This window comes from Aureobasidium melanogenum (assembly GCF_000721775.1).
Source record: "Aureobasidium melanogenum CBS 110374 unplaced genomic scaffold scaffold_3, whole genome shotgun sequence".
Classification (NCBI taxonomy): Eukaryota; Fungi; Ascomycota; class Dothideomycetes; order Dothideales; family Saccotheciaceae; genus Aureobasidium; species Aureobasidium melanogenum.
The window spans coordinates 581674-604109 of NW_024470055.1; the positions used below are offsets into that span (position 1 = coordinate 581674).

Sequence of the window (22436 nt, forward strand, 5' to 3'; positions counted from 1 at the left end):
GCCTTCCGAGACAGCCCCTGAGCCTGTCGAGGAAGCCGCCGAGGAGCCCGAAGAAGCTGTCGAGGAGGATGAGAAGCCTGCTCCCAAGAAGAAGCGTGCCTCCAAGAAGAAGGCATAAGCTTGCCAATCCCGAGTTGCCTCGACCCTTTGTTCGACCTCTCCACCACTATCCGCCGTCGACACACGCATCGCAGTTGTTTTCATGTTTATGCTGGCACGTTTTATACCCTTCCCGTTTACAAGTCTTGTCACGATATATCTTTCTCGGACTTCGGTTTAGCGATGCGAAGGAGGGCGTTAAGGGTTTACTGTTAGTTGTAGTCGACGGCCAATGACATGACGATTCTTTATCCTACATTGCCTATAGTTTCTCTATCATCTATGCAGTGTGTAAAAGTACTCCTACATAGAGTATGTTGCCCGTTAGGATGCAGATTCGTTGACGTCAGGTCGACCATCAGCAGCAACGACTTGCAGACATCAAGTCTCCTTCTCGGCCGTCACTACAACAACCGCGACTAAATCTCCACAGCATGATCACAATAAAAACGAAGTTCGTTTGCATGAGGCTGGAAGAACAACATCATCTGTGGAGAAGATGTGATTAGAGATCTTGTAGATCTTTCCGATGCAAGGTACGGGAGATCTGAGACTATACCCGATCGGGGACATGTATTGGAAAATGACGACGAGATCTCACCTTTGACGTCTTCTCTGCACGTACTCCAACCCCTTTCACGCTCTCAGCACGAAGGATCGCGTGTCTGGGTTGCTGTTGGCGACAAGGAACACGGGTGAAAGTCAATTGGTGCTTTTTTTCGATCGAAGCCAGATGGAACGATCTGGAGAGCCTCGTTCGTCACCGAGGGTCCAGTTTCCAACATACACTTTCCCGTTTTGGACACTTCATTGATGTCAGTATATTTTGCTGGTGCTGGACACGTCTTGCTGAACGCGAAGATGACGGGTGTGACGTGCCCTGTTTATGTTCGATGTGCGTTGATCGTTTGCATTGACACACAACAAACGACGATGAGGTAGTTGTCTTTGCATCACTGTTGTATGCTTGGTGGGTACTTTGGAGGATGCGTCAAGGAAGGTATAAGTATCGTAATCTGCTTGCTGCTTTTTTTGCTCTTCTCATCATTCCAATTTCCATCTTACACTCTCAACACTACTACAACAAATCTTCTACTACTTTTTCCAAACACATAATCAATATGTCTGCCGAGTACACACCCGAGACCTCCACTGGCGTCGCTGGCGACAACGACTACCAAAGCCGTACCGGCCAGAGCGAGATCCCCGTCCAGAAGGACGAGGCTTCCATTGAGGACCCCATTGACCCCGACACTGCCGACTCTGACAAGGTTCTTGGTATGTTTTATGTCCTGGAACAAACACCCAACATCGAGCTAACATCCCACCAGAGCAAGACGAAAAGGCTGCCATGAACGAGGACAACATCATCGATGGCCGCACCCGTGGTGCCGCCAAGCCCAAGGGCTCTTACCAGGAGCCTGGTGATGAGGAGGTGAGTCGTTTCAAGTACCACGAAGCAAGAGGTCATTGTTGCTAACAAATCCATAGGGTCTCCCTGGCCCGGACAACGGTACCTCTGCTGTTGCCCAGTAAATTCTCAAAGTCATTATACCCTTGTTCGACTTTGACGATTGTATGAATAGATATGGATCAGCGTTGTATTACTAGATAATTATCCTCATGAATTGATGTTACTTTACAATGACTTTGCCTTCCAACAAGTACCACCTGTTCATCATACTTGACTCAGACGTTCCTTACTACTTTTCTCGGTCGCTTCTTCTCTTGAAGTGGCGGTTATCTTACTCTTATCTACCTTTTCGAAACCTCTGTCTTCTGTCTGGTGCGCCCGGTCACAGATCGTTTCACCGCCTTTTGCTTGTTGTTCATTTATGCTCTGTGACTCCATTGACGATCGATGAAAAAATGCCGTTTGCTTCTGTGATTTACATGATGTTCGATACAGTTTTTGGATATATGCTCTAATAAGTCTGTCATCTTGTTCCTTTCATGCCACACGAATATCTGAACACAAAGAAGCATGGGAGGGATTACATGCCTCCAAGCATCCTCTTCAACCCTCTGATCTTACGCATCAAAGTCTCTCCATACCCCAACTCAACAACACCCTTACCCATCTCCCATGCAGTGCCTCTCATAGGATAATCCAAACCAGCAGGGATGGCAGTCTTGATCATCGATGGCCATCGATCAACACAAACACTCTTTGCATTACACAAACCCCTAAGTCCCTCTTCACCTGCAAAACGTCCATATCCACTGCCGCCTACACCGCCAAAGGGAAGTTGAACAGCATAGTAGGCTGCAAAGTCGTTGATGGCGACCATACCGCTTTTGACGCTGGCGGCTACGTGCTGCAAGGGTGAGGATGCGGGCCCAAAGACGCTGCAACCCAAACCGTATATTGTCGAGTTTGTGATGCTGATGGCATGGTCGGCAGTTTCTGCACGCATGAGTAAGCAAATAGGTGCGAAACATTCTTCTTGTGCGATGCGCATTTCTGGTGTTACTTCTGCGAGTAAAGTAGGTGTGAAGTAATGGCCTTGAGGGTATTCGGGGTGAGAATGGCGTTTACCGCCTGCAAGTAGGACAGCGCCTTGAGATACAGCTTCGGCAATAAGAGATTCGAGTTTTCCAAAGTTGGCTGGGCTGACTTGGGCGCCGACATCGACTTCGGTAGATGTGAGGGCGTTTCCGAGACGGAGGGAGCGGATTCTTGGAGGCAGGACGGAAAGAAGGTAGTCATAGGCAAGAGGCATGGCGACGACACGCTCAATGCCAATACAGTTCTGACCGGCAGATTGGAAGACACCACGCATGATGATGCTCTCGATTCTCTGCAATTCGGATTTTGCCATGGCCTTGCCATTGGGAGCATCGAGGATGATGGCTGCATCTTTACCACCCAACTCTACCACCACTGGGGTCAGAGCTTTGGCAGCTGAAGTACAGACATGGTGAGCCACGGGCTTGCTGCCGATGAAGGTCAGATGAGAAATGTCAGGGTGGGAGGTAAGGTGCTCTGCTGTAGTAGGCCAACAAGTGACAGCATGTACCAGTTCAGGGCTGTGTCCGCAAGCCATCAGGGCACCTTTGACGATATCCGCGAAGAAGACAGAACACCAAGCTGTCTGTTCAGATCCCTTGACGATAATTGCATTTCCGGTGAACAGTGCCGAGATGATAGGTCCCAATAGATTGTGGAAAGGATAGTTCCAGCTAACGCAGGCAGCCACGACGCCCAAAGGCTCATAGACAACCGAGTTAGACTTGTACATCATGAGAAAATTCGTAGGACGAGAAGAGGGTTGCAAAGCCTTCTCGCCATGGTCAATCGTCCACTTGAGTTTCTCCGCTGTGACCAGGATTTCGCCGAACAGAGCATCTACACGTGTCTTGCCAGAGTCCAGACATGCTGCTGTGGCGATGTCGTCTTGATGAGTAAGGACATATCTTATACTCAGTCAGAATGGTGTCGATCAAGCAGAAATCGACAGTACTTACTTTAAGAGTGTTCTAAGCACCTTTCTACGTTGCGAGAACGTTGTCAGCGCCCAAGTGCGCTGAGCCTCTTGAGCACGTGAAATAGCTCTATCAATGCCATCTGGAGTAGAAGGATTGATGACGCCGAGGAGTTGACCTGTTGCTGGGCAGTAACACTGAACAGCTGAAGAACCTGAGATCTGCATACAGTCATGTCAGTCACATTTATACGAGTCTACGCATCATTTGACTGGGGGAAACGATCGTTTTGGTGAGTTGGAAGCATCTGAAAAAGCCCCAAACAGAACTAAGAGATACCAGATCGGATCATCGTTCTTTTTGAGCGCGTTCGTGACTTCCATATCGCAGAGCTCAATCTGTGACAGATCTTTCTCAAGAAGCAAAAAAAGAAAAGAAAAAATTTCAAGCCGAAAATAGATCAGAAGAAAACAAAGAGAGACACAAACCTTCAGACTTGGCTCCTGCAGGACCTCTCCTTGCCAACCAGACTCACACTGCTTCGGCAGTGGCACCTCAAAGTCCACAGCAGCTTCAGATTCTCCTTTAGTCGTGAGCCACAGAACAGCAGTGGCAAACACTACAGCAACCCAAGTCAAGGCGACTGTGCCCTGGTTGTCAGAGATCCAGTCCAATGCCTCCTCCATTCTTTCGTTGTATTGTTATTCGAGTATTTCGAACAAGGAAATTGTTCTCAAGGCTCGGCGGGATGAGGCTGGTCTCCGCGAAAGGAGAAGCAGCGTCCGTGCACGAATTGCATTTATTTCTCGAACCATTTCCAGAGGGCACGATCAATTAAGGCAAGATGTACGCACTGGAAGGCTTGAGATATGTGATATCGAGAAAACTTTCTCAAAATTCAGGTGGATATCAGAAAATATATATTATACAAGTCGCTTCATGATCTACATTTATTTCTTCTCCTTGGGAGCAAGCATGAGCTCGGGACGGACGGTCTTGTCGAAGTCCTCCTCGCTCAGAGCCTTGAGCTCCATAGCACTCTCCTTGAGGGTGAGACCCTTCTTGTGAGCGTTCTTGGCGACCTTGGAGGCCATGTCGTAGCCAATGACGGGGTTAAGGCAGGTGACAAGCATGAGAGACTCGTGGAGGAGAGCATCGATTCTCTTCTCGTCGGCCTCAAGACCCTCAACCAGGTTCTTCTCGAAAGAGCGCATACCGTCGCTCAACAGACGGGAGCTGTGGAGGAGGTTGCGGATCATGACGGGCTTGAAGACGTTCAGCTCGAAGTTACCTTGCGAACCAGCGAAGGTGACAGCGGCCTGGTTACCAAAGACCTGGCAACAGAGCATGGTCAAGGACTCGCACTGAGTGGGGTTGACCTTGCCGGGCATGATGGATGAACCAGGCTCGTTCTCGGGAAGCTTGAGCTCACCGAGACCGCAACGAGGACCGGAACCGAGGAAACGGATGTCCTGAGCGATCTTGAAGAGGGAGGAGGCCAAGGTGTTGAGCTGGCCGTGAGCCTCAACAATGGCGTCGTGAGCGGCAAGAGCCTCGAACTTGTTGGGAGCAGTGACGAACTCGTGGCCGGTGAGCTTGCTGACCTCAGTAGCGATGTCCTCAGCGAAGCCCTTGAAGGTGTTAAGACCAGTACCGACGGCGGTACCACCCTGGGCGAGGTAGCGCAGACGGGGGAGAGCGGACTCAACACGCAGAATACCGTACTCGAGCTGGGTAACGTAGCCAGAGAACTCCTGGCCGAGAGTCAAGGGGGTAGCATCCTGCAAGTGGGTACGGCCAATCTTGATGATCTTCTCGAAAGCCTGCTGCTTCTTTTGCATGGCGTCCTTGAGGCTGCGGAGGGCAGGAAGGAGCTCCTCCTCAATCTCGAGAACGGCGGCAATGTGCATGGCAGTAGGGAAGGTGTCGTTGGAGGAAGCGGACATGTTGACGTGGTCGTTGGGGTGGACAGGCTTCTTGGAGCCCATGGTACCGCCCAGAATCTCGATAGCACGGTTGGAGATGACCTCGTTGGCGTTCATGTTGGACTGGGTACCGGAACCGGTCTGCCAGACGACCAGAGGGAAGTGGTCGTCGAGCTTGCCGGCTGCGACCTCAGCGGCGGCCTGCTGGATGGCCTTGCCGAGCTTTTCGTCTGCGCAGAGAGAGGCGTCAGTACCGAATTGGTGATGTTGTGTAAGGATGTAGGTCACGGCATACCCAAGCCGAACTTCATGTTGACGGTGGCAGCGGCGCCCTTGAGGATACCAAAGGCGCGAACGACCTGAGGGGGCATGCGGTCATGGGGCTGGTTGATCTTGAAGTTGGACAGAGAGCGCTCAGTCTGAGCACCCCAGTATCTGTCGGCAGCGACGGGGATCTCGCCAAAGGCATCGCTCTCGGCTCTGGTCTGTTGTGCCATCTGGAAGGAAGTGCTGAACTGGCGGAGGGTTGCAAGGCGAGGAGTCTGGTTGCGGGCGCGCAGAGCAGCTCCAGCGAAGGAGCTACCCCTCTTCACGGCTGCCGATCCGGTTCTGAACATGATTGATAGGTCGGCTTTCGGGACTGGGCAGGAAACACGATGGAAAGGTCGAACAACTGACAATTGGCTCTCTTTGAGAATATGAACAATTGCGAAACATGGGGCATTTGTTGCCGATCCCCCGAAGTCAGCCGAGGATCGGAGGAGACATTGGAGCTCATTCACGGCCTCTTCACGCTCTACACGCATATATTTAATGCCTTTCTCATCTAGCACGGAGCCCGAGAGCAAACCAGATTCTTGCAAGCCTGCATATAATCAGATGATCGTGAAGCTCCAGGTTCTGGTAATGCCAGAGAGGCGTCTTGTAAGAACAGCTCTCGGAAACGGCTGTACCGATGTCAGAAGCCGCGTCTCTTGGTACAGCTATATCAGCGTACTGTGCTACCCTCAAGTCAAGGGTCTCAATATGCTCCGGCTGTCGAAGTCTATCTTTATCTCTTTATCTCAGCTTGCCAGTGGGAGAAATAGCAGAACTGCTGCTGCAAGTCTGGATGTGATCGGTTGTGATCTGATCATGGTTGAAATAGAAGCTTGAATCGTTATTGAGAGAAGAAAGGCTGCAACCCGATGTTCATGGCCCATGACTCGATTAAAACGATGCTTGATGGACCAAATGCCTTGTTGGTGAGATGGAAGAGCAGCCAGAAGTAGACAAAACCAAAAGGGAAAGTGGCTCGTGCTGGACCTGACTTCACCCCTCGTCGGGCGGCGCGTCACCGGGGAAGCGTGGCATAGCGAACGCCGGACGACAGCTCCTTGTCCAAGTACAGTGCTGCTTCTAAACATTCCATCATGGTACGTCTCATGGCCCCCTCCAATGCCGTAGACATCTCTCAATCTGACCAATGCCCAGTCGCAATCACTCCGACCATACCTGCAATGCGTGCGGTCGTCGCTGACGGCCGCCATGTCGCTGTCCAACTTCGCTTCCCAAGCATCCGAACGCCATAATGTCCCCGAGATCGAAGCTCAAACCTCGCCCGAAGTCCTCTTGAACCCCTTGACCGTTTCCCGCAACGAGAACGAGCGTGTCTTGATCGAGCCCTCCATCAACAGCATCCGTGTCAGCATTAGAATCAAGCAGGCAGACGAGATCGAACACATCCTGGTCCACAAGTTCACCCGCTTCCTGACACAGCGCGCCGAATCTTTCTTCATTCTGAGAAGGAAACCCGTCAAGGTCCGTTGACCATATACCTCGCATGGTCCCCCGTACTGACCTTACACGACAACAGGGATACGACATCTCCTTCCTCATTACAAACTTCCACACCGAGGAGATGCTTAAGCACAAGCTTGTCGACTTCATCATCCAGTTCATGGAAGAGGTTGACAAGGAGATTTCCGAAATGAAGCTCTTCGTACGCTGCCCTTTTTGTCTAGCAATGCCCACTTTTGACTAACACATTCCAGTTGAACGCCAGAGCAAGATTCGTTGCCGAATCATTCTTGACTCCTGTAAGACCCTACTCATTCTTGTTTGTCAGTCTGTACTCATCCAATCCAGTTCGATTGATCCAGCTGCACGTTGCTTTGTGCTGCCCCAAGGTCTCTGTATCTGGTCTTGGCGCTGCATTACATAGAAGATTCCCAAAGATACCAATCCGACCAGAAACGATTATGACCATACCTTTCCCTTGGACGGACATTGATTCTCAAACGGACACAAGGAACGATCGCTCTTGTCTCATGCCTCATCTGAGACTGCTATCTCTGCGGAAAGTCGGTTTGCTTGGTGTCAGCATGCTTTCATTCAACTCATGCGCACGGCCCTTCTGCTACCAACACTTTTGTAGGCACTTGTATCATGGAACGGTAGTATACCTCAGACTTTCCTTGCATGACCTCTCCTGACCATCCTCAATCCTGTGCTATGTTCTGTTCTGTTCGTGATATACTCTGATCTCGTCACCCATGGATTTAAGCTCCTTTGCTCTTGGGACAAGCTATCTCTCTTATCTATGTTTCATCGATGAAGAGGAGGACAATGTTCACTTTGGTGGTTGGAGCGGCATGGAACTTGCCGAATGGTCAGAGGCGTATCAAAACACCAATGCCTTGGTCACTTGCTCGGCGTTTGGACACTTCCCAATGTCAACAGCATTAGGAGATCAATCACGCGTCTCTCACCGGCGCTCGCATACAGCAAGCTACGTTCAGAAGCTGGTGGAGGCCACTTACGTCCGACATCTTCGTCAGACGTCCGACTTCATGTTCCCCCTTCCTCGCCGCCCCGGCGACCCCGTCGTCGCCGAGAACTGGTCAAGCATGGACCGCCGAATCGGTGGCACACAATGCCCTGCCTGTTATTTCTCTCCCAGTCACATCTTGGTTCCCTGCGAACACACTGTCTGCTACGACCACTTCTTACAGCACCCAGAAGACCTTGCTGTCCGCTGTGCGCTGTGTTTGAAGGTAAGTTCCATCCTTCACACTCTCCTCCCCTGACCATCTATCTGCCTTTATCTCTTGTATACTCCTGCCCTCTCCCATCAACACGCGTGCTTCCCCCTTCTCGCGACTGCGCACTCCTTTCCCAGCAGATCACGCGTCATTGCCGAGCTCAACTGCGCACCTCCTTCCGATTGCGCACTCAGCTCACACTGAGATAGCCTGTCACCACCACCCTTGAGATTGACGATACCCCTTCGACTGTCGATCCGAGCGTTGAAGATCTGACCTCCTGGACACAAGGCTTGAGCTTGTCTCCCGCCAGCACTATCAACTCAATCTGGGGCGGTCCGTTTCCGACTCCGTCCCCCTTTCAGTCCCTGAACGCGAGTATTGCCAACATGCGTCACTCCGCTGCCCACGCCTCTCCCCCTCCACCGGCTGGAGATGAGGCCCAGCTTGGTACTACGAACCGTGGGGCCATCAACCAAGCCCACGCCATGACCGGTGCCCAGCACATCACTTCTCCACAAGTCGCATCTGGTCAGTCCCAGAGCATTCAAGAACAGCATCACCAGTCCCAGCAGTCGAAGCACACTCGCTTCCCTTCATTCAACCCTGGTAGACCTGCTGGCGCCAATTTTCCCGAGTATGTTGTCGGTGGCCAGGGTCAGGACAACCTTGAATCTAAGCAGCCTCCTGCCAAGCAGCGTCCAGCTGGTCATGGGCGCACCGAATCGCAGATCTATGCTCCCCAGCCTAGCGTCTTCAAGGCGTCGCACGCGTTCCGTGAGCTTGCTACCCCAGCCCCTGAGGCTGACACTTCTGAGGCTGCTCCCACTCAGCAGCAGTTTTCCGGCGTGCATGCTCAGATGCACCAGAGTTTCGCTACTGCCCAGCCCTCTGCCAATCTGCAGCAGGTCCCTGGTCCCATTCAACGCCCTGAGCCCGCTTACATTGACCCTTACTTCAGAAGTTTGATGTCGCCTCTGCAGATGGACCGCCCTTCAACTTTGCCCACCATGCCTAACATGATGCACCGCATGAACGGCATCAACAACCATGCTGGCTCTCGTGACTATGAAGCTGGCCATGCCATGCGTAGCTCTGTCCCCCAGACTATCAACAACATAAACCACAGCTTCACTGGTAGTGGTCACCTTACCAACGGCGCTCACACAAACGGCTTTACCGATGTTCACTATCCCTACGACGCACGCTCGAACGGCTTTGAGATGAACCACACCAGCATGAACCCTCTTTACATGAGCCAGCCTTCTGTGAATGCCGCACAGGTGAACGGTCCTCATTTCCAGACTTCTCAGATGCCTGGCTTCCAGATGGACCGTCCTCATCTATCTGGTCAACAGATGAACATTCATCAGATGACTGCCAGCATGCCCGTTCACCGTGGCATCCCTGCTCAGGCTGATCCATTCGTTGACTCTCACCCGCCTGTGTACGGCAATGGCTCTTTCATGGCCGCTGCCAACCACCAGCCTTTCGTTGCTGCACCCCAAGCCGCCGTCCTTCGTGCTACAATGGGCAGCCCTGCCAACAACGCAGGTACCGCCTATACATGGGGCCGCGCTCCTCAGCAGTCCAACATGGCCCAGCAGCCTCAGCCCAGCATCGTTCAGCAGCCGCAGACACACGCTGCTCGTATGGCCGAGGCCATCAGGTCTGGTGCCCTTCACCGCTTGGACAGTCGATCGCCATCCGATGGCCGTGGATATATCTCTCCTGGCGGCGAGAGTCCCGGCAATGCGCTTGTTGTGCAGCAGCCTGTCATCCGCAGCCAGGCCGTCATGGCTCCCGAGGTGCGCCCTGATCCTGACTGGGTTCGACCTGAGGATCGCGCTCTTCCTAATCTCGATGAAGTGTACGAGCACATGCCTTTTGTTGACACTGCTGCCGAGTCACGCCCTAGCACCAACGGCGTCATCAAGATTGGCAACATCCCCTATGCCACTACCAAGAACGAAGTCCTCGCTGCTCTCGGCCGCAGCACCCGCATTGCCTCTCAGCCCAAAGGCACTGCTTACTTCGCTATCCACATCATCATGGAACGTTCAACTGGCAAGACTATGGACGTTTATGTTGAGCTGGACTCTGAGGATGAGGCTAAGGCTGCTATTGCTAGTTTCCACCAGCGCTGCATGAACAACCGCCACCCTCGCATTGGTGACCGCCATGTTGAGATGGAGCTGAGCAGCCAGGAGGCTCTCATGAAGGAGCTGTTCCCTCGCGCCAAGTGTGTCAGCTGGAATGGCAATACTCCTGTCATCTACTCGACTACCGAGGCATACAACTCAGGCTTCCAGGGCTTTGTCACCAGTGAGGAGATGGTCATGATCACCAAGCACGCCGAGACTCCTCAGCGCTCACCCTTTGCTCAGCGTTGTGTCAACCGTACTTATGAGACCATGATCTCCATCATGCACAAGTACCCATGGCACGCCACCGAGCACATCACCATTCGCGAGCGCATCTCCCTCTTTTCGTGTGCTCTAATCCAGCTGCGCGTCCTCATCAACGCCGTCAGCCGCAACACCCACCCTCAATTGCTGCACCGCGGTCTGCTGCAGGAATACCTCACTGCTTGCCTGGGCAACCCCGGCTTCAGCGTTCAACAGAAGACCTACATTGTCAACGTCACCACCAACGAAGGCTACGGTGCTCTGCTCGGCATGATCCCCTTCACTCCCGTCGACCAGATGACCGGCAGCTGGTGGCCCTTCGAGGCTCTGTCCAAGAACCCCAAGTCCTCTGACTCGCTGCTTGCCTACATCGTTGCCCTGCTCTGCTCAGCCACCGACCCTGAGGGCGCCTTCGCTCGCAACGCCATCGCCGACCCTGACTCCTGCCTCGAGCTGCTCGACTCTGAGATGGCTGGCGACTCTACCTTCGGCCACTTCAGCGTCCAGTACAAGAGCCACAGACAGAGAGACATGCACACTCTGAAGGAGGCTGCTGATGCTGAATGGCGTGCTGTCTACGAGGCTCTCAGCCGCGTCCTGCCTACCAACCGTGCTCTCACTTTTGGCGAGTCACACCTGGCTGGTGGTCAGCAGGACACCACTGGAGGTGCTGAGCAAGACAACACTGCCTTTGAGGGTGGTCAGGTTCTTGCTCTGCCTGGTCTTGAGCAGCGCCGTGAGGATGCTTTGCTTGGTTAAGCTGACAGTGCTCTTTACTTGACTTTTGGATGACTTTGGACACTTTGATTGTTCTTTGTTGCCTCTTTCTGGCCCTTGCGATGTTCTTTGGACTCATCACCAGGGTTTACACTTTTCTTCTGTCTTTTCTACTTTTTCTGGAGAGTCACAGTCAGACTCACTGATGTTGCAAGTACAGCTATGAGCAAATGCAACACACCCACACTCGTTTTACAAACATGGAATGCAACGGATGATACCCCAAAAACTCTTGGACGGAGACAATATGAGAGGCGTTTCTACACTTTTTCAGGAAGTACAAAGGCCAGGAATGCGATGGAAGAGAAAGAGAAGGCTCGAAGAGTGCAATTTCCACCACTTTGGTAGGTTTAGACTCGATAACTCCTCAAACTGACGTCGATTCTTATTTTGTTACTCTCGTATTGTCGGCTGTAGAATGGGAAGGCGTGCTCGTTACTTCTCTGTTTTTTGTTCCTTCCACTTCTTTCTTTCTTTCCCTCGATCGGTCTTTCCTATGCTATGCGCATTCCCTCGATCGCTCCTTTTCTAGATCGCTCCTTCCCTAGAAGGTTTTTTTTGCCTTAGTCGTTCCTTCCTCTAATGTGCACACCTTTTCTTACCACTCCTTTGGATTCATCTCGTCGACTTGAAACTCTTTCTCGTTTCTCCTTCTGTTGTCTTCCATGATTCTACCTTCTCTTTGATATGCACTTGTGGCTAAATGCTTTTGATCATACGTGTGCTATCGAACCAAGAAGAAGTCAGAGATTACAGAAGCGCACATTAGAAATAGTGAATAGGATAGTTCACCGATGGATAGAAGAAGACTAGATCGAGAGAACAGAGAGACACGATCTTAGCCAGGATTCAGAATTGCGATGTGCTCGTTTTGACAAGGTTGTGCGGCACAATTCGACAGAATCTCAAAACATAGTAAGACCACGACATGGAGCTTTTTAACGTTTCTAACAGCCTAAGCAAGTAGGAGGGAATAGCAAGTCACCGACATATCAACAGTCATAGGCTCATGAACCATCCCTTTGACTTGACAAGAAAAGAATGATGACAACAGGAAAATTGCGTCAGGGTCATCCTCACCTCAGTAAATCTTTATTCTTTCACGTTAGCGAAAAAAGAAACAAAAATGGTGGATGGAGATATTGCAATTACAGATCATCAGATTTTGATTGTATACCTGTGAAAGATGTTTTCAATACCAAGACTGACTTGATGGGGTTATAGGAAATGTCGAGCTCTATATGAGGCAGGGTCTTCATTGCACGATACGAAAAGATGGATAATAGAACATCGAAGTAGGGGATTATGATAGTGAGAAGCTTCTATCGGGTCAATGCCATGAAAATAGTCAAGATGTTTGGTCAAATAAGACATATAAGATACTGTAAGGTGGGCTTTAAAAGTGGAAGTTTGCACTGAGGGAAAAACGACCCGAAAGAGAAGGCTTGTAAAGAGAAGGAGCAACCAAGTACAAGAGGAAGGAGCGACCGAACACAAGAGGAAAAAAGGCTTGAGCTTCGAAAGAAGGCACGATTGAGACAACGAAACACGAGATCTGTGTAAAGAAAAAGGGTGGTATTCTGACTCGGCTTTGCGGCTCTTCCATGACTTACCTCGGCCGCAACTCATTTCCCAGTATCAATCGAAACTCACCTAATCTTGTGATTTAGTCGTTGCTCCAAAATTATTCAGAATTCTCGTCAATGATGTCCCGATATGAACAGGAATTTTGCTTCTCCTCGTAAGCAGAGTTGTTTCGTTTGATCAAAGGGCAAATGCGATTTTGTCTATGCTACAAAGTAAATTTGCCTTGGTTGCAGCCCATTTCGACCGGCAAAAGATACAGGTGTTGATGAGCGTGTTTCGGGGAAATATGGCGGGAATTTGTGGCGGAGAGCAAAAGAAGATACAAGGAAGTAGTAAGATATAACCACTCTACAGAATGGAAAGATCGCCGAACTTCTCCTTGTATCCGGGCACCATCCAGCGGCCCTTCTTGACGAGCTGCTCGGTGCGCTGGTCGATCTCGGGCTGGGCGGCGGCAACCTCGTCCTAGATGTGTTTATTAGACATGAGGGAACTCGTGGGCAGATAGATCCGGGTATACGCACGACGGTCAAGTCCTCGAATGGTCTGGCCTCCTCAATGTTCTTCAATGTCTTCTGCAGGTCCTTGAGCTCAACATCGACGTTGGACTTGGTCTGCTCGGCAGCCTTGACGGCCTGGGCCTCGAAAGCCTCAATGGCCTTGATCTGGCGGTTGACGTCGTACTTCTTGGGCTGGAAGGCGTTGAACTGCTTCTCAATGTCGTCGACGATGGACTGGTTCTTGAGAATACCGCGGTAGTGGGCGAAGTCAATCGACTGCTGCTGCTCTTGGAGCTGGGCGAGCTTGCGGCGGGCGTCGTCGTTGCGCTTCTTGAAGGCGACAAGAGAGTTGGCGGTTTGGCCCTTGAGGGAGAGCTGCTGGGAGAGCTTGGCCCAGTCGAGCTTGAGGGCTGCGTTGCGCTGAAGAAGGGTGTTAGCTTATGTTGGCGACAGAGCGAGGATCGGGAGCGACGGCGCAAGCGGAAAGGCGACAGGACGGTGGAAAAAGGGCGACATGACTCACTCCGACGGCCATTGTGACGATGGGTTGGATTGACGGAAGGTAGAGGGGAGAGAGACGGCGATGCAGGCGGTATCCGTTGGCCTTCGCGGACATCGACTGAGGTTGCTGCGTCTCCGTCGCTCTTTCCATTCTTGGCAAAAATGTCCGTGCGCCTTCCTCGAACCCGAGTCTCTACGACTTCGATATCGGCATGCAATTGAACATTTGATAGCAAGAAGAATATTTCACATGCGAGCAGGCAGGAACAATAGTCAGAATACAACGAGAACATTCATTCGTTGATAGAAACTTTTTATATGTAAAGTGTTAGGGGTTTGAGCCAAGCTTCAGTCATGTCTACTCAAGACAGATGACTTTATCTATATGCTCAGGGCCATAATGGAGTTGACAATGTCGTTGTCGTTCTCCTTGAGGGCCTTGACGGCCTTCTTTCTGCTGACGGAAGCCTGGGCCATGACGAGCTCAATGTCCTTGGCCTCGAGACCGGTCTCGTCGACCTCCTCACCGTCATCCTCCTCTTCCTCCTCCTTCTTGGCCTCAACCTCGGGGGCCTTGCCCTTGTCGGAGTGGTCGTGGGTGTGCTCAGCGGCACCCTCCTGCTGGGAGAGCTGCTGGGCGGCGGCAGCCTGGGCTTGCGAGTTCAGGTCCTCAATCTTGGCCTCACCGAAGATGCTGTGTCGCGTGTCAGTCGAGTGTACTTAGAGAGTGTTGACAGATGAAGTGAAAGCTTACATGTAGGTGTTGGAGTTGGGGGACTTGTAGACATCGGGCTGGCTGATGACGAAGAGGATCTAGACTAGGGTTAGCTTCCTGTTTCCAATTGGCATAGGATTACAAGACTAGTACTTACGTTCTTGGGTCTGCGGAGAGTGACGCGAGTGATGCCCTCAATCTTCTTCAAGCCGAGCTTGGCAATGGCCTTGCGGGCCTTCTTCTCGTTGCGCGAGTGGACGGTGACGGAGGAGCCGGCGGGGATACCACCCTCCTCACCCTCAGAGTCGGAGCTGCTGTCATCAACCTCGACCTGCTGCTCGGGCTTGTCGTCGACGATTTCTTCAACACGGGGGTTCGACATTTTGGCTGGTTATAGGATCTGTGGGCGAATTTGCGCGTCAGTCGACTGTTGCTGCCACGACGCACGAGAGCTCTTTGTTGGACGTTGGAAAACACATCGAGCCTCGTTCAATGATTTTGCAGAATTGAGAGGTGCAAAATTTGCGCATAGCTTCGCCTGTACTCACCGAAATTGACGATTCTGATATGCAGTTACTGAGTGATGTGGCCTTGGGATGAGGTTGGATGCGCCGCGTGCTTGCTTGGAATTGCCGAAGCTGCCCCACGGTGAATTTTGTCACTTTGGCTGGTGCTGGCTTCACGTCGAATTGGCTGCGTCACTGGCCAGCATTCGTCTCCACGCGCCCAGTAGAGTATCAAGGTGTCAATTCACTGTTTACATGCACTTTTGGTTCATCACAGATTACAAGTCAAGCATGTACAATAATTCATGAACGTAAAAAGCGTTGTTGCTGAAGATTTTGGTGTTTGAAGCATTTTTCCTTTTTTTCCCACAGCATTTGGAAAAAGAGCTGGATAGACTTTGTCGATGCTAGGACTCTTGTGGCCCTCCGTCAGTCTCCCAGAAGCTGTCTTGTACCTTCTGCTGGAAACACGTAAGGGCAGCATCGAATGTGCAGCAGCGTAGCAGTGTGAAAAAGAAGATTCCCGCTTTCATTTCTGCAAAAAGCCAAAGCCCACTACTCCCATTGAACCCATGTATCCGTCCCCTTTTTTGAAGAGTCATCCATCTATGCCTTGGCGGCCTGGGCACGGGCAGCGGCGAACTGCTTGCGGACCTCGAAACGGGCCTGTTTGGTGTATTGTTAGTCGGTCTGCTCGACTGTGTTATGCGATCGTTTTCATCCACGCACCTGCTTTCTCAGGCGCATAACCTTGAAGCGCTCGAAGTCGGTGAGCTGCTTGCGCTTGACGGAGCGCTCGCGGTTCTTGGCCCAGGCGCTGTTGTTCCACTTGCTGTCGACACCATCCTTCTCCCAGAGAGCCTTGAGGGCGGCGTGGCCGGCGGCGCGAGGAAGCTTCTCAATGACGATGGGAGTCAGGGAGAGGGAAGAGAGAGAGGCGGAGTGGCGGGGGACGGCAGCCTTGGGGTCGGAGGAAGGACCCTCGACAAGGACCTATTTCATACACTGTCAGCCTGACGCTCTTGCTGACTGTCTATTCGTGTTGTGCGCAATTTGCGATATGCGGAATTTGGGGTAGGAGGCGTTCGGAGGTGTGTTTTGTGCGAATGTGGATATTTCGATGTCGGGCGTTCTTTCAGGAAGTCGGCAGGAGGAGTTCACGTACGCGCTTGTGGTCGATGATCTCGACAACAGCGGCGAGCTTCTGAGCGTAGGGACCGGTGCTGAAGAGGACGACACGGCCGACCTCGACGAGTCTCCACTGGCTGGCCTTGATGTCTGCGTCACCCATTTTGACTGTTTGTTCTGGCGAGTAGAGTCAGATGAAGTGTTCCAGAGGGCGATGGATGTGGCAGCGACTGCAGTGCTCTTCGGTTCGGACGTACAGTAAAAAGAGGGTTGAGTGGATATTGTCGTCGGATGCTATTTCGCAAAGTGTGTGTCGGGCTTGCGAAGTGTGTGTGCGGGAGTCGCCAAGCACCGGCTTAACTTCGCTTGCCGACCCCCAGCTTTGCTGTCTGCTTTTTAGCTTGCGCGCGACTCTGAGATTTTCTCTGCTTTTCCTTTTCTCGTCACCAACAACATGTGAAGGTATGTTATATCCACGCTTCCTTTCTTCTGCACGCCATCCCCAGCACTCTTCCGAAAGATGATATAATTTGCGATTGACGTATGTGACCGGAGTTACACGCCTGTTTCTCTAAACGGCGCATACGCTATGAGATTCAATTCTTACATATTCTGACACTCATCCCAATCTTCACTTTATCAAACATCACCTTGCTCGAATCATTCACTGACTTTGAGCTCAGTACAAACTTGCCTTTGCATCAACAAATCAACGAGATATAAGTTGCTTGGTCCAATAGGTAGGAGCACTCTTCCATCACATCACAACACACACTCCCTCGTTCAATGATTAAAAACCTTTAGCACTAGATAGTAATTGAGCTTCGGCGCTGATCGATTTTACACCAAGATCACTGAGAACTCTTACAACCATCACACTCAATACAGCACTGTCCTTTGGAACTTTCGCTAACTCTGAGTTGATAGTCTAGGCATCTACACTTCTACCATTGGTTGACACATGAGTACTCCATCCAACATGGATCTCACCCCCATCAGGATCCGTGGTCGTCGCAAACGAGGTCGCTTGTCTGAAAGTAAAGACGTGTCGCTCAAGAACCGTGACCGACCATGGAAGACTGCGCGCTTCAACCAAGCCAGCTCTCAACCCCTGAAGAAGTAAGTATCGGCACATCAATGATAGTTTTCCTTTGTCATCATGAAAGTCTGTCAGTCAGATTTCATGCAGTAAATAACACATCTTCTCTCAATAGCAAAAAGAAAACAAAGCGAGATCCAACCCTATCAAAGTTTGAGCAACTGCCTACCGAGCTTGTACAAGTGATATTTCAATGTTGCAACAACATAAGCTTGCCTTTGTCGTCGTATGTCTTTGCTCGCGATCTATCGTACCGCAACACCTATCTTCGCTTTGCCATCGATACGCTTTCTAGGGATAGTGCTAGCGAAGACAGGGCTGCAGATGCTGTCGCAGTCTCTCGCATGCTACAATGCAAGTGGATGACCTGGGATCTGTTCAAGGACGCCATACAAGAAATACACAAAAGAAAATCACCGCCATCACGCAGCTCGTCACCCTCTGATTCAGACACAGACGAAAGCGACAACGACCAAGACGAAGCGCCGACCCTCCCAGTCCCCAACTTCTCTCACCCACACAACCAACCTCGCCTGCCTTACCTCAACCTCTTCTCCTTAGTCCAACTTCCCCAATCTCTCCTCCACGAACCTTGGACAACACCAAAACTAGAGTTTCTGAAATACCTCATCTGGTCAGGTTGCAGCATCGATTGGACATCATCCTCTCGCGGCGAAACCGCTATAGCAGGTTTAGCAACAGCAATATCCGCACATTCTTACACTGCAGTCGCTCTACTCTGCTCACCTGCCATCAACGTCGTCCCCGACACCACAACCCTAAAAATCGCAGTCATGGACCATAACTGCAATCCCAGCGTTGTGTTTTATTTACTCGCCGCTGGCTTGCGTGCGCACATCACTTCTCGTGCTTCCGGGGAGGCAGCTCCTGATATCAATTTCAGAGATCCGAGTTTGTGGCATTGGGTTGAGAGAGTGGATAAGACTGGAAACAAAAAAGGGAGGTGGTTGAAGGATGCGTTGAGGTTTGCGGGTGATGGTATGAGGGCGAGTAGTTGGGATCAAGAGGCTTTTGAGGAGTTTAGGCGTGTGGCTGGGAGGGAGGAGGATGGGGTTGTTAGGGTGGATGTGCCTGTGGTCGAGGTATTAATTGATGAAGAGGGAGATGCCGGTGCGACGCAATAAAAATGTTACAGAATGTTACAGAATGATATGAACAAGTACATAACGCAAGAAATGGGGTATCTACACAATGAAAAACAAGCCATCCAGGCCTGAACAGTGGAATCACTCGCCGTCTCAAGAGGCTTCTCAGATTCTAATCACAACCTTGACACCCAATCCACTCGCCTCTCGAACACAACATCCCAAACACGTCTTGCCAACTCTACCCACAACAGCGTTTTCACCAACCTTGGCACACCAAGCTCTGGCTAGCAACTGCAATTCTCCAGTACCTCTGCAATCCAAGACCACAGTCTCATTACCCAGATGCACGGTGTCTGTAAAATCATCGGCCAGAATAGTAGCTGCAGGAACGACATCAACAGCATAAGAGCAGTGCAGAGGATGCGTTGGTGGCGATGGCAACTCTTTGTTCGATGGACCTTCTGTTTTGGAGCCCGAGCGAGGTTTTGTCGATGATGTTTTTGTAACTGGTGATGGTGGTCTCGAGATGTTGGGGAAACATGGTGTCGCGGAGATGAAATGGACGTCGTAGAGGAGTGGTAGTGTCACTTTGGCTGGTCGCGAGCTGCGCTTCGTGCCGAATTCGAGGCAGGCGACCGCGGTTGGGATGGGTGCCAGTTGTGCGCCGCTATCGCCTGAAGGGTTGTCTGAGGGTGAAGCACTGAGCTCGAAGCTGGTGCCTGTGGGTAGCAGACTGAATCCGAGGTATCGTGCTTCGTTACCCAGCACTGCAAAGCCGTCAACAGGCCAGGTAAACTCGACATCTGCGACCGAGGTTTTCTCGCCAGGCACAAATGCCGAGTCGGCTGCCAGAGTTGTGGTGGGAGGAGTGGTAGAGCCAGGCAGATCTTTGACTTCGAGATTGACCCATCCATCTTTTTGGTCCACAGGTGCGCTGCTACATGATATCCAGCCCATACAGTCAGCTGCTCCGTTGGCAGCTGCTATGACTCTACCCACTACACAACTCTTACTCCAGTAGCTACGTGATTTGTAGACGAAGCCTTGGTACAAATTAGCTGCATCGCCTAACGCAGCGACCGCTGAGGGCGAGTTCTCCAACAGAGTCGAGATGAGCAGGTGTGAAGTGGATTCACCTGGGAGCACAAAGCCCGTCAACCACGACCTCGAAAGCCAGCCACCGAGGTCAAAAGTGCCAGCGCCGTATGCTGAAGCCGGCAGGAGCTGTAAAGATTGTGCTGTGCATGTACGACTGACCTGCGGTCGCTTCTGCTGAACAAAGTAGTTGCTTTGACTGGAAGTTTGATTCGGCGTTCCCAGGGGTGCACCGTAAACACCATACCTGCCTGCGTCACGCGAGTGCCTTCTTACTCGCTCAGCAAAGCGGTCCTCTATCTCCTCTGTATGTGGCCAGGCCAAGGCTTCTGCAAATTTCAGCAAACCAGCCACTTGCCTCTTCTCGTGTCTCGGGTACATGATTGGTTCCACATGATTTCCCTCCAGGTCTTCTCTAGCTGTCACAAAAGTAGCAATCGACATGACGCTATTGCGATATGAAGGGATATCATCCACTGTTGCCTTTGGTGCAATGTGAACGTTGTCGAGGAAGCGTTGTGCCAATACAAGATCCCATCGCAGTTTGCGTGAAAAGCCAGATGTTGGAAAGCCAGAAAGCTCGACACGAATCAATAGCTCACAAGCCAAAGCGAGCTGAAGGAGCAGAATGTCGCGTTCGCTGGGCATTGATGGTTCCTCAGTTTCGACTACCGACTCCTCATCACTTTCTGTGGATGGCCACAAGATTTGGCCTAGACGAATTCGATGCTCCACCAAACTGAAGTCGTACCAAAGTTTAATCGTCACCAACACTCTTGCAAGCGCCACAACCTGACCTTCGAGATTTGTGTATGGAGGATCGTCTTCTTCCCTTTCAGGCTCTGTGAGCAAGTTGGAAAACAGTCCTTTGTGAAGTTCGGCAGTTGTTTGTTCGTTACGCTTTCGCTCATGGTGTTGGTTGTTGGATCTAGAATGTCGGCTATCACCAATCTTTCCCAGTCTTTGGACCAAGTACTCGAGGTTAAGCGGTCTGAGCTCTAGACGTTCTGGTGATGTAACCAGCAATTGCCTCTTAGGCCTGAAGGCGTCGTCTTCGTCTTCAGCAGAGCGCTTACTGTCTGCCAGAGGCATCTGCAAGAAGTATTCCAGACCGATCGTTCCAGGTTCAATCCCGTTCAAGCTCAACATGTTCGGCACTTCCATCATAGGAATCTGATTGTCGGCGTCTTCTGCAACCAGGTCTCGAAGTTGTCGTGTTCGTTCACGATGTCTCAGAGTAGCGGCCTCGAAGGTACTGTGACCAACATCGACAAAGTCCTGTGGTTCACAACTCTCCTCATCCAGCTTCCATCGGTAGCTGACTCTCGGTCTGAGTGATTTGATGTCGAATTCGGGTGCTCCAGCAAAATAGTTGACAAGCTCATCGTGGCTCAATTGCTTTGGGCTCGACCTAGGTGATTTGTGCGTTGATTTTACAGTGTTGCCGACATAGTATTGTCCGACGACTGAATCTTTCGATGGGCGAGGCAAGTCAGCTGAGCGTTTGCTGCCCCATTCAGCAAGAATATTGGGTTCAGATTCGACAATCACAGAAGGGACCTGTAGAAGCTGACTCTTACGCCGGTTGAGAGAATGCTCGTTCTATAAGTTTGTTAGGGGAATGTAAACTTAGATCGATGTGGTATGCAGCGCACCAGAGATCCTCTTCTGCTGGTGCTTCTCTTCAGCTTGGAAGCAAAGTTCTTGAGAACCTGTCGTTTTGACGTCCTCTCGGGACTAGAGACCGGCTCTTGCATGATGGCAGCAAAATCCGCCTTGTCCAACCCGTGAAGTTCCATGGTGAAGACCGGCCTTGTGCGGTGCGAGATAATCTATACCTTCTAGCAACGATGCTGCCAGCAGCTCCAAATGACGGGACAGGGCAAAAACAAGAAGAAGGTCTGAGTGTCAGAAGAAAGACAAAAATCGAGAACAGAGGTTCACGACACGAGGCGGACCACGCAATTACATCCAGCAGGTCGGCCACACCATGCTAAATGATGTGTGCCGCTTGGCCACACCAACACCATTATTTACCACAGGCGGGGAACAAGGACCTACGCATCCACTAGAACAGCACCATCCTTGGACGGTAAACAGGGTAAATCACAAGCAGTACGGTTGTGGCTTGGGACTTCTGATCGAAAAATAGAGGGGCCACCGCCCTATGAGGGAGAGCACGTCCTGGCGAATGGCAGACCGCGCACCAGGTTCTCGGTGCGACCGGCAGGGACGATTCAGAAAACGAAGTTGCATCTCAGACGCGCAACGATGGCGCATTTCGCGCATATTCTTGGATCCTGATCCTTGATAAAAAGGAGATGGGATGGAAACCTGCTTTGTTTGAAACGTTGGTACAGACGGACGAGGGTGGGGAGAGGGGGCCGTGCGAGGCAAGAGGGCAAGAGCGATGCCGAAACACAGAGACCTCAGCCTGTCACAAGCTGTCAAATCTCGGACAATTGTTTCTCTTTGGGTCGTGATTCAGGGCATATCAGATTCTTGTTTCAAGGTTTTGGGATAAAGTACTTGGACGCG

The 22436-nt window shown here is 51.4% G+C and overlaps 9 protein-coding genes across 9 annotated transcripts; 4 read left to right on the plus strand and 5 right to left on the minus strand.

Moving 5' to 3' along the window:
* Positions 1-1220: 1220 nt before the first annotated feature.
* M437DRAFT_72638 (uncharacterized protein) lies at positions 1221-1635 on the plus strand (the record flags this gene model as incomplete). The annotated part of the gene is made up of 3 exons (XM_041025890.1): positions 1221-1377; positions 1431-1534; positions 1591-1635. The coding sequence occupies 3 exons, from the start codon at positions 1221-1223 to the stop codon at positions 1633-1635; spliced, it is 306 nt and encodes a 101-aa protein (XP_040882798.1).
* Positions 1636-2093: 458 nt separating this feature from the next.
* M437DRAFT_41441 (Aldedh-domain-containing protein) lies at positions 2094-4211 on the minus strand (the record flags this gene model as incomplete). Its single annotated transcript, XM_041020382.1, has 3 exons — positions 2094-3516; positions 3568-3746; positions 4014-4211. 3 exons carry the CDS (start codon positions 4209-4211, stop codon positions 2094-2096), a joined length of 1800 nt encoding a protein of 599 aa, XP_040882799.1.
* Positions 4212-4475: 264 nt separating this feature from the next.
* On the minus strand, positions 4476-6067 carry M437DRAFT_72640 (fumarate hydratase; the record flags this gene model as incomplete). The annotated part of the gene is made up of 2 exons (XM_041025891.1): positions 4476-5680; positions 5746-6067. The coding sequence occupies 2 exons, from the start codon at positions 6065-6067 to the stop codon at positions 4476-4478; spliced, it is 1527 nt and encodes a 508-aa protein (XP_040882800.1).
* An 853-nt stretch (positions 6068-6920) lies between these two features.
* M437DRAFT_12480 (actin-related protein-like protein 2/3 complex subunit 4) lies at positions 6921-7528 on the plus strand (the record flags this gene model as incomplete). Its single annotated transcript, XM_041018659.1, has 3 exons — positions 6921-7250; positions 7306-7431; positions 7484-7528. Coding segments are annotated over 3 exons (501 nt in total), but the record flags the coding sequence as incomplete, so codon positions are not given.
* A 456-nt stretch (positions 7529-7984) lies between these two features.
* On the plus strand, positions 7985-11640 carry M437DRAFT_40908 (uncharacterized protein; the record flags this gene model as incomplete). The annotated part of the gene is made up of 2 exons (XM_041020276.1): positions 7985-8485; positions 8683-11640. The coding sequence occupies 2 exons, from the start codon at positions 7985-7987 to the stop codon at positions 11638-11640; spliced, it is 3459 nt and encodes a 1152-aa protein (XP_040882802.1).
* A 1953-nt stretch (positions 11641-13593) lies between these two features.
* M437DRAFT_72642 (ATP synthase D chain, mitochondrial) lies at positions 13594-15343 on the minus strand (the record flags this gene model as incomplete). Its single annotated transcript, XM_041025892.1, has 5 exons — positions 13594-13710; positions 13770-14165; positions 14658-14940; positions 15001-15059; positions 15119-15343. 5 exons carry the CDS (start codon positions 15341-15343, stop codon positions 13594-13596), a joined length of 1080 nt encoding a protein of 359 aa, XP_040882803.1.
* Positions 15344-16085: 742 nt separating this feature from the next.
* M437DRAFT_18786 (uncharacterized protein) lies at positions 16086-16758 on the minus strand (the record flags this gene model as incomplete). Its single annotated transcript, XM_041018974.1, has 3 exons — positions 16086-16133; positions 16197-16460; positions 16633-16758. Coding segments are annotated over 3 exons (438 nt in total), but the record flags the coding sequence as incomplete, so codon positions are not given.
* An 816-nt stretch (positions 16759-17574) lies between these two features.
* M437DRAFT_41212 (uncharacterized protein) lies at positions 17575-18839 on the plus strand (the record flags this gene model as incomplete). Its single annotated transcript, XM_041020339.1, has 2 exons — positions 17575-17714; positions 17810-18839. The coding sequence occupies 2 exons, from the start codon at positions 17575-17577 to the stop codon at positions 18837-18839; spliced, it is 1170 nt and encodes a 389-aa protein (XP_040882805.1).
* A 126-nt stretch (positions 18840-18965) lies between these two features.
* On the minus strand, positions 18966-21697 carry M437DRAFT_81633 (uncharacterized protein; the record flags this gene model as incomplete). Its single annotated transcript, XM_041027593.1, has 2 exons — positions 18966-21500; positions 21554-21697. The coding sequence occupies 2 exons, from the start codon at positions 21695-21697 to the stop codon at positions 18966-18968; spliced, it is 2679 nt and encodes an 892-aa protein (XP_040882806.1).
* Positions 21698-22436: the final 739 nt, after the last annotated feature.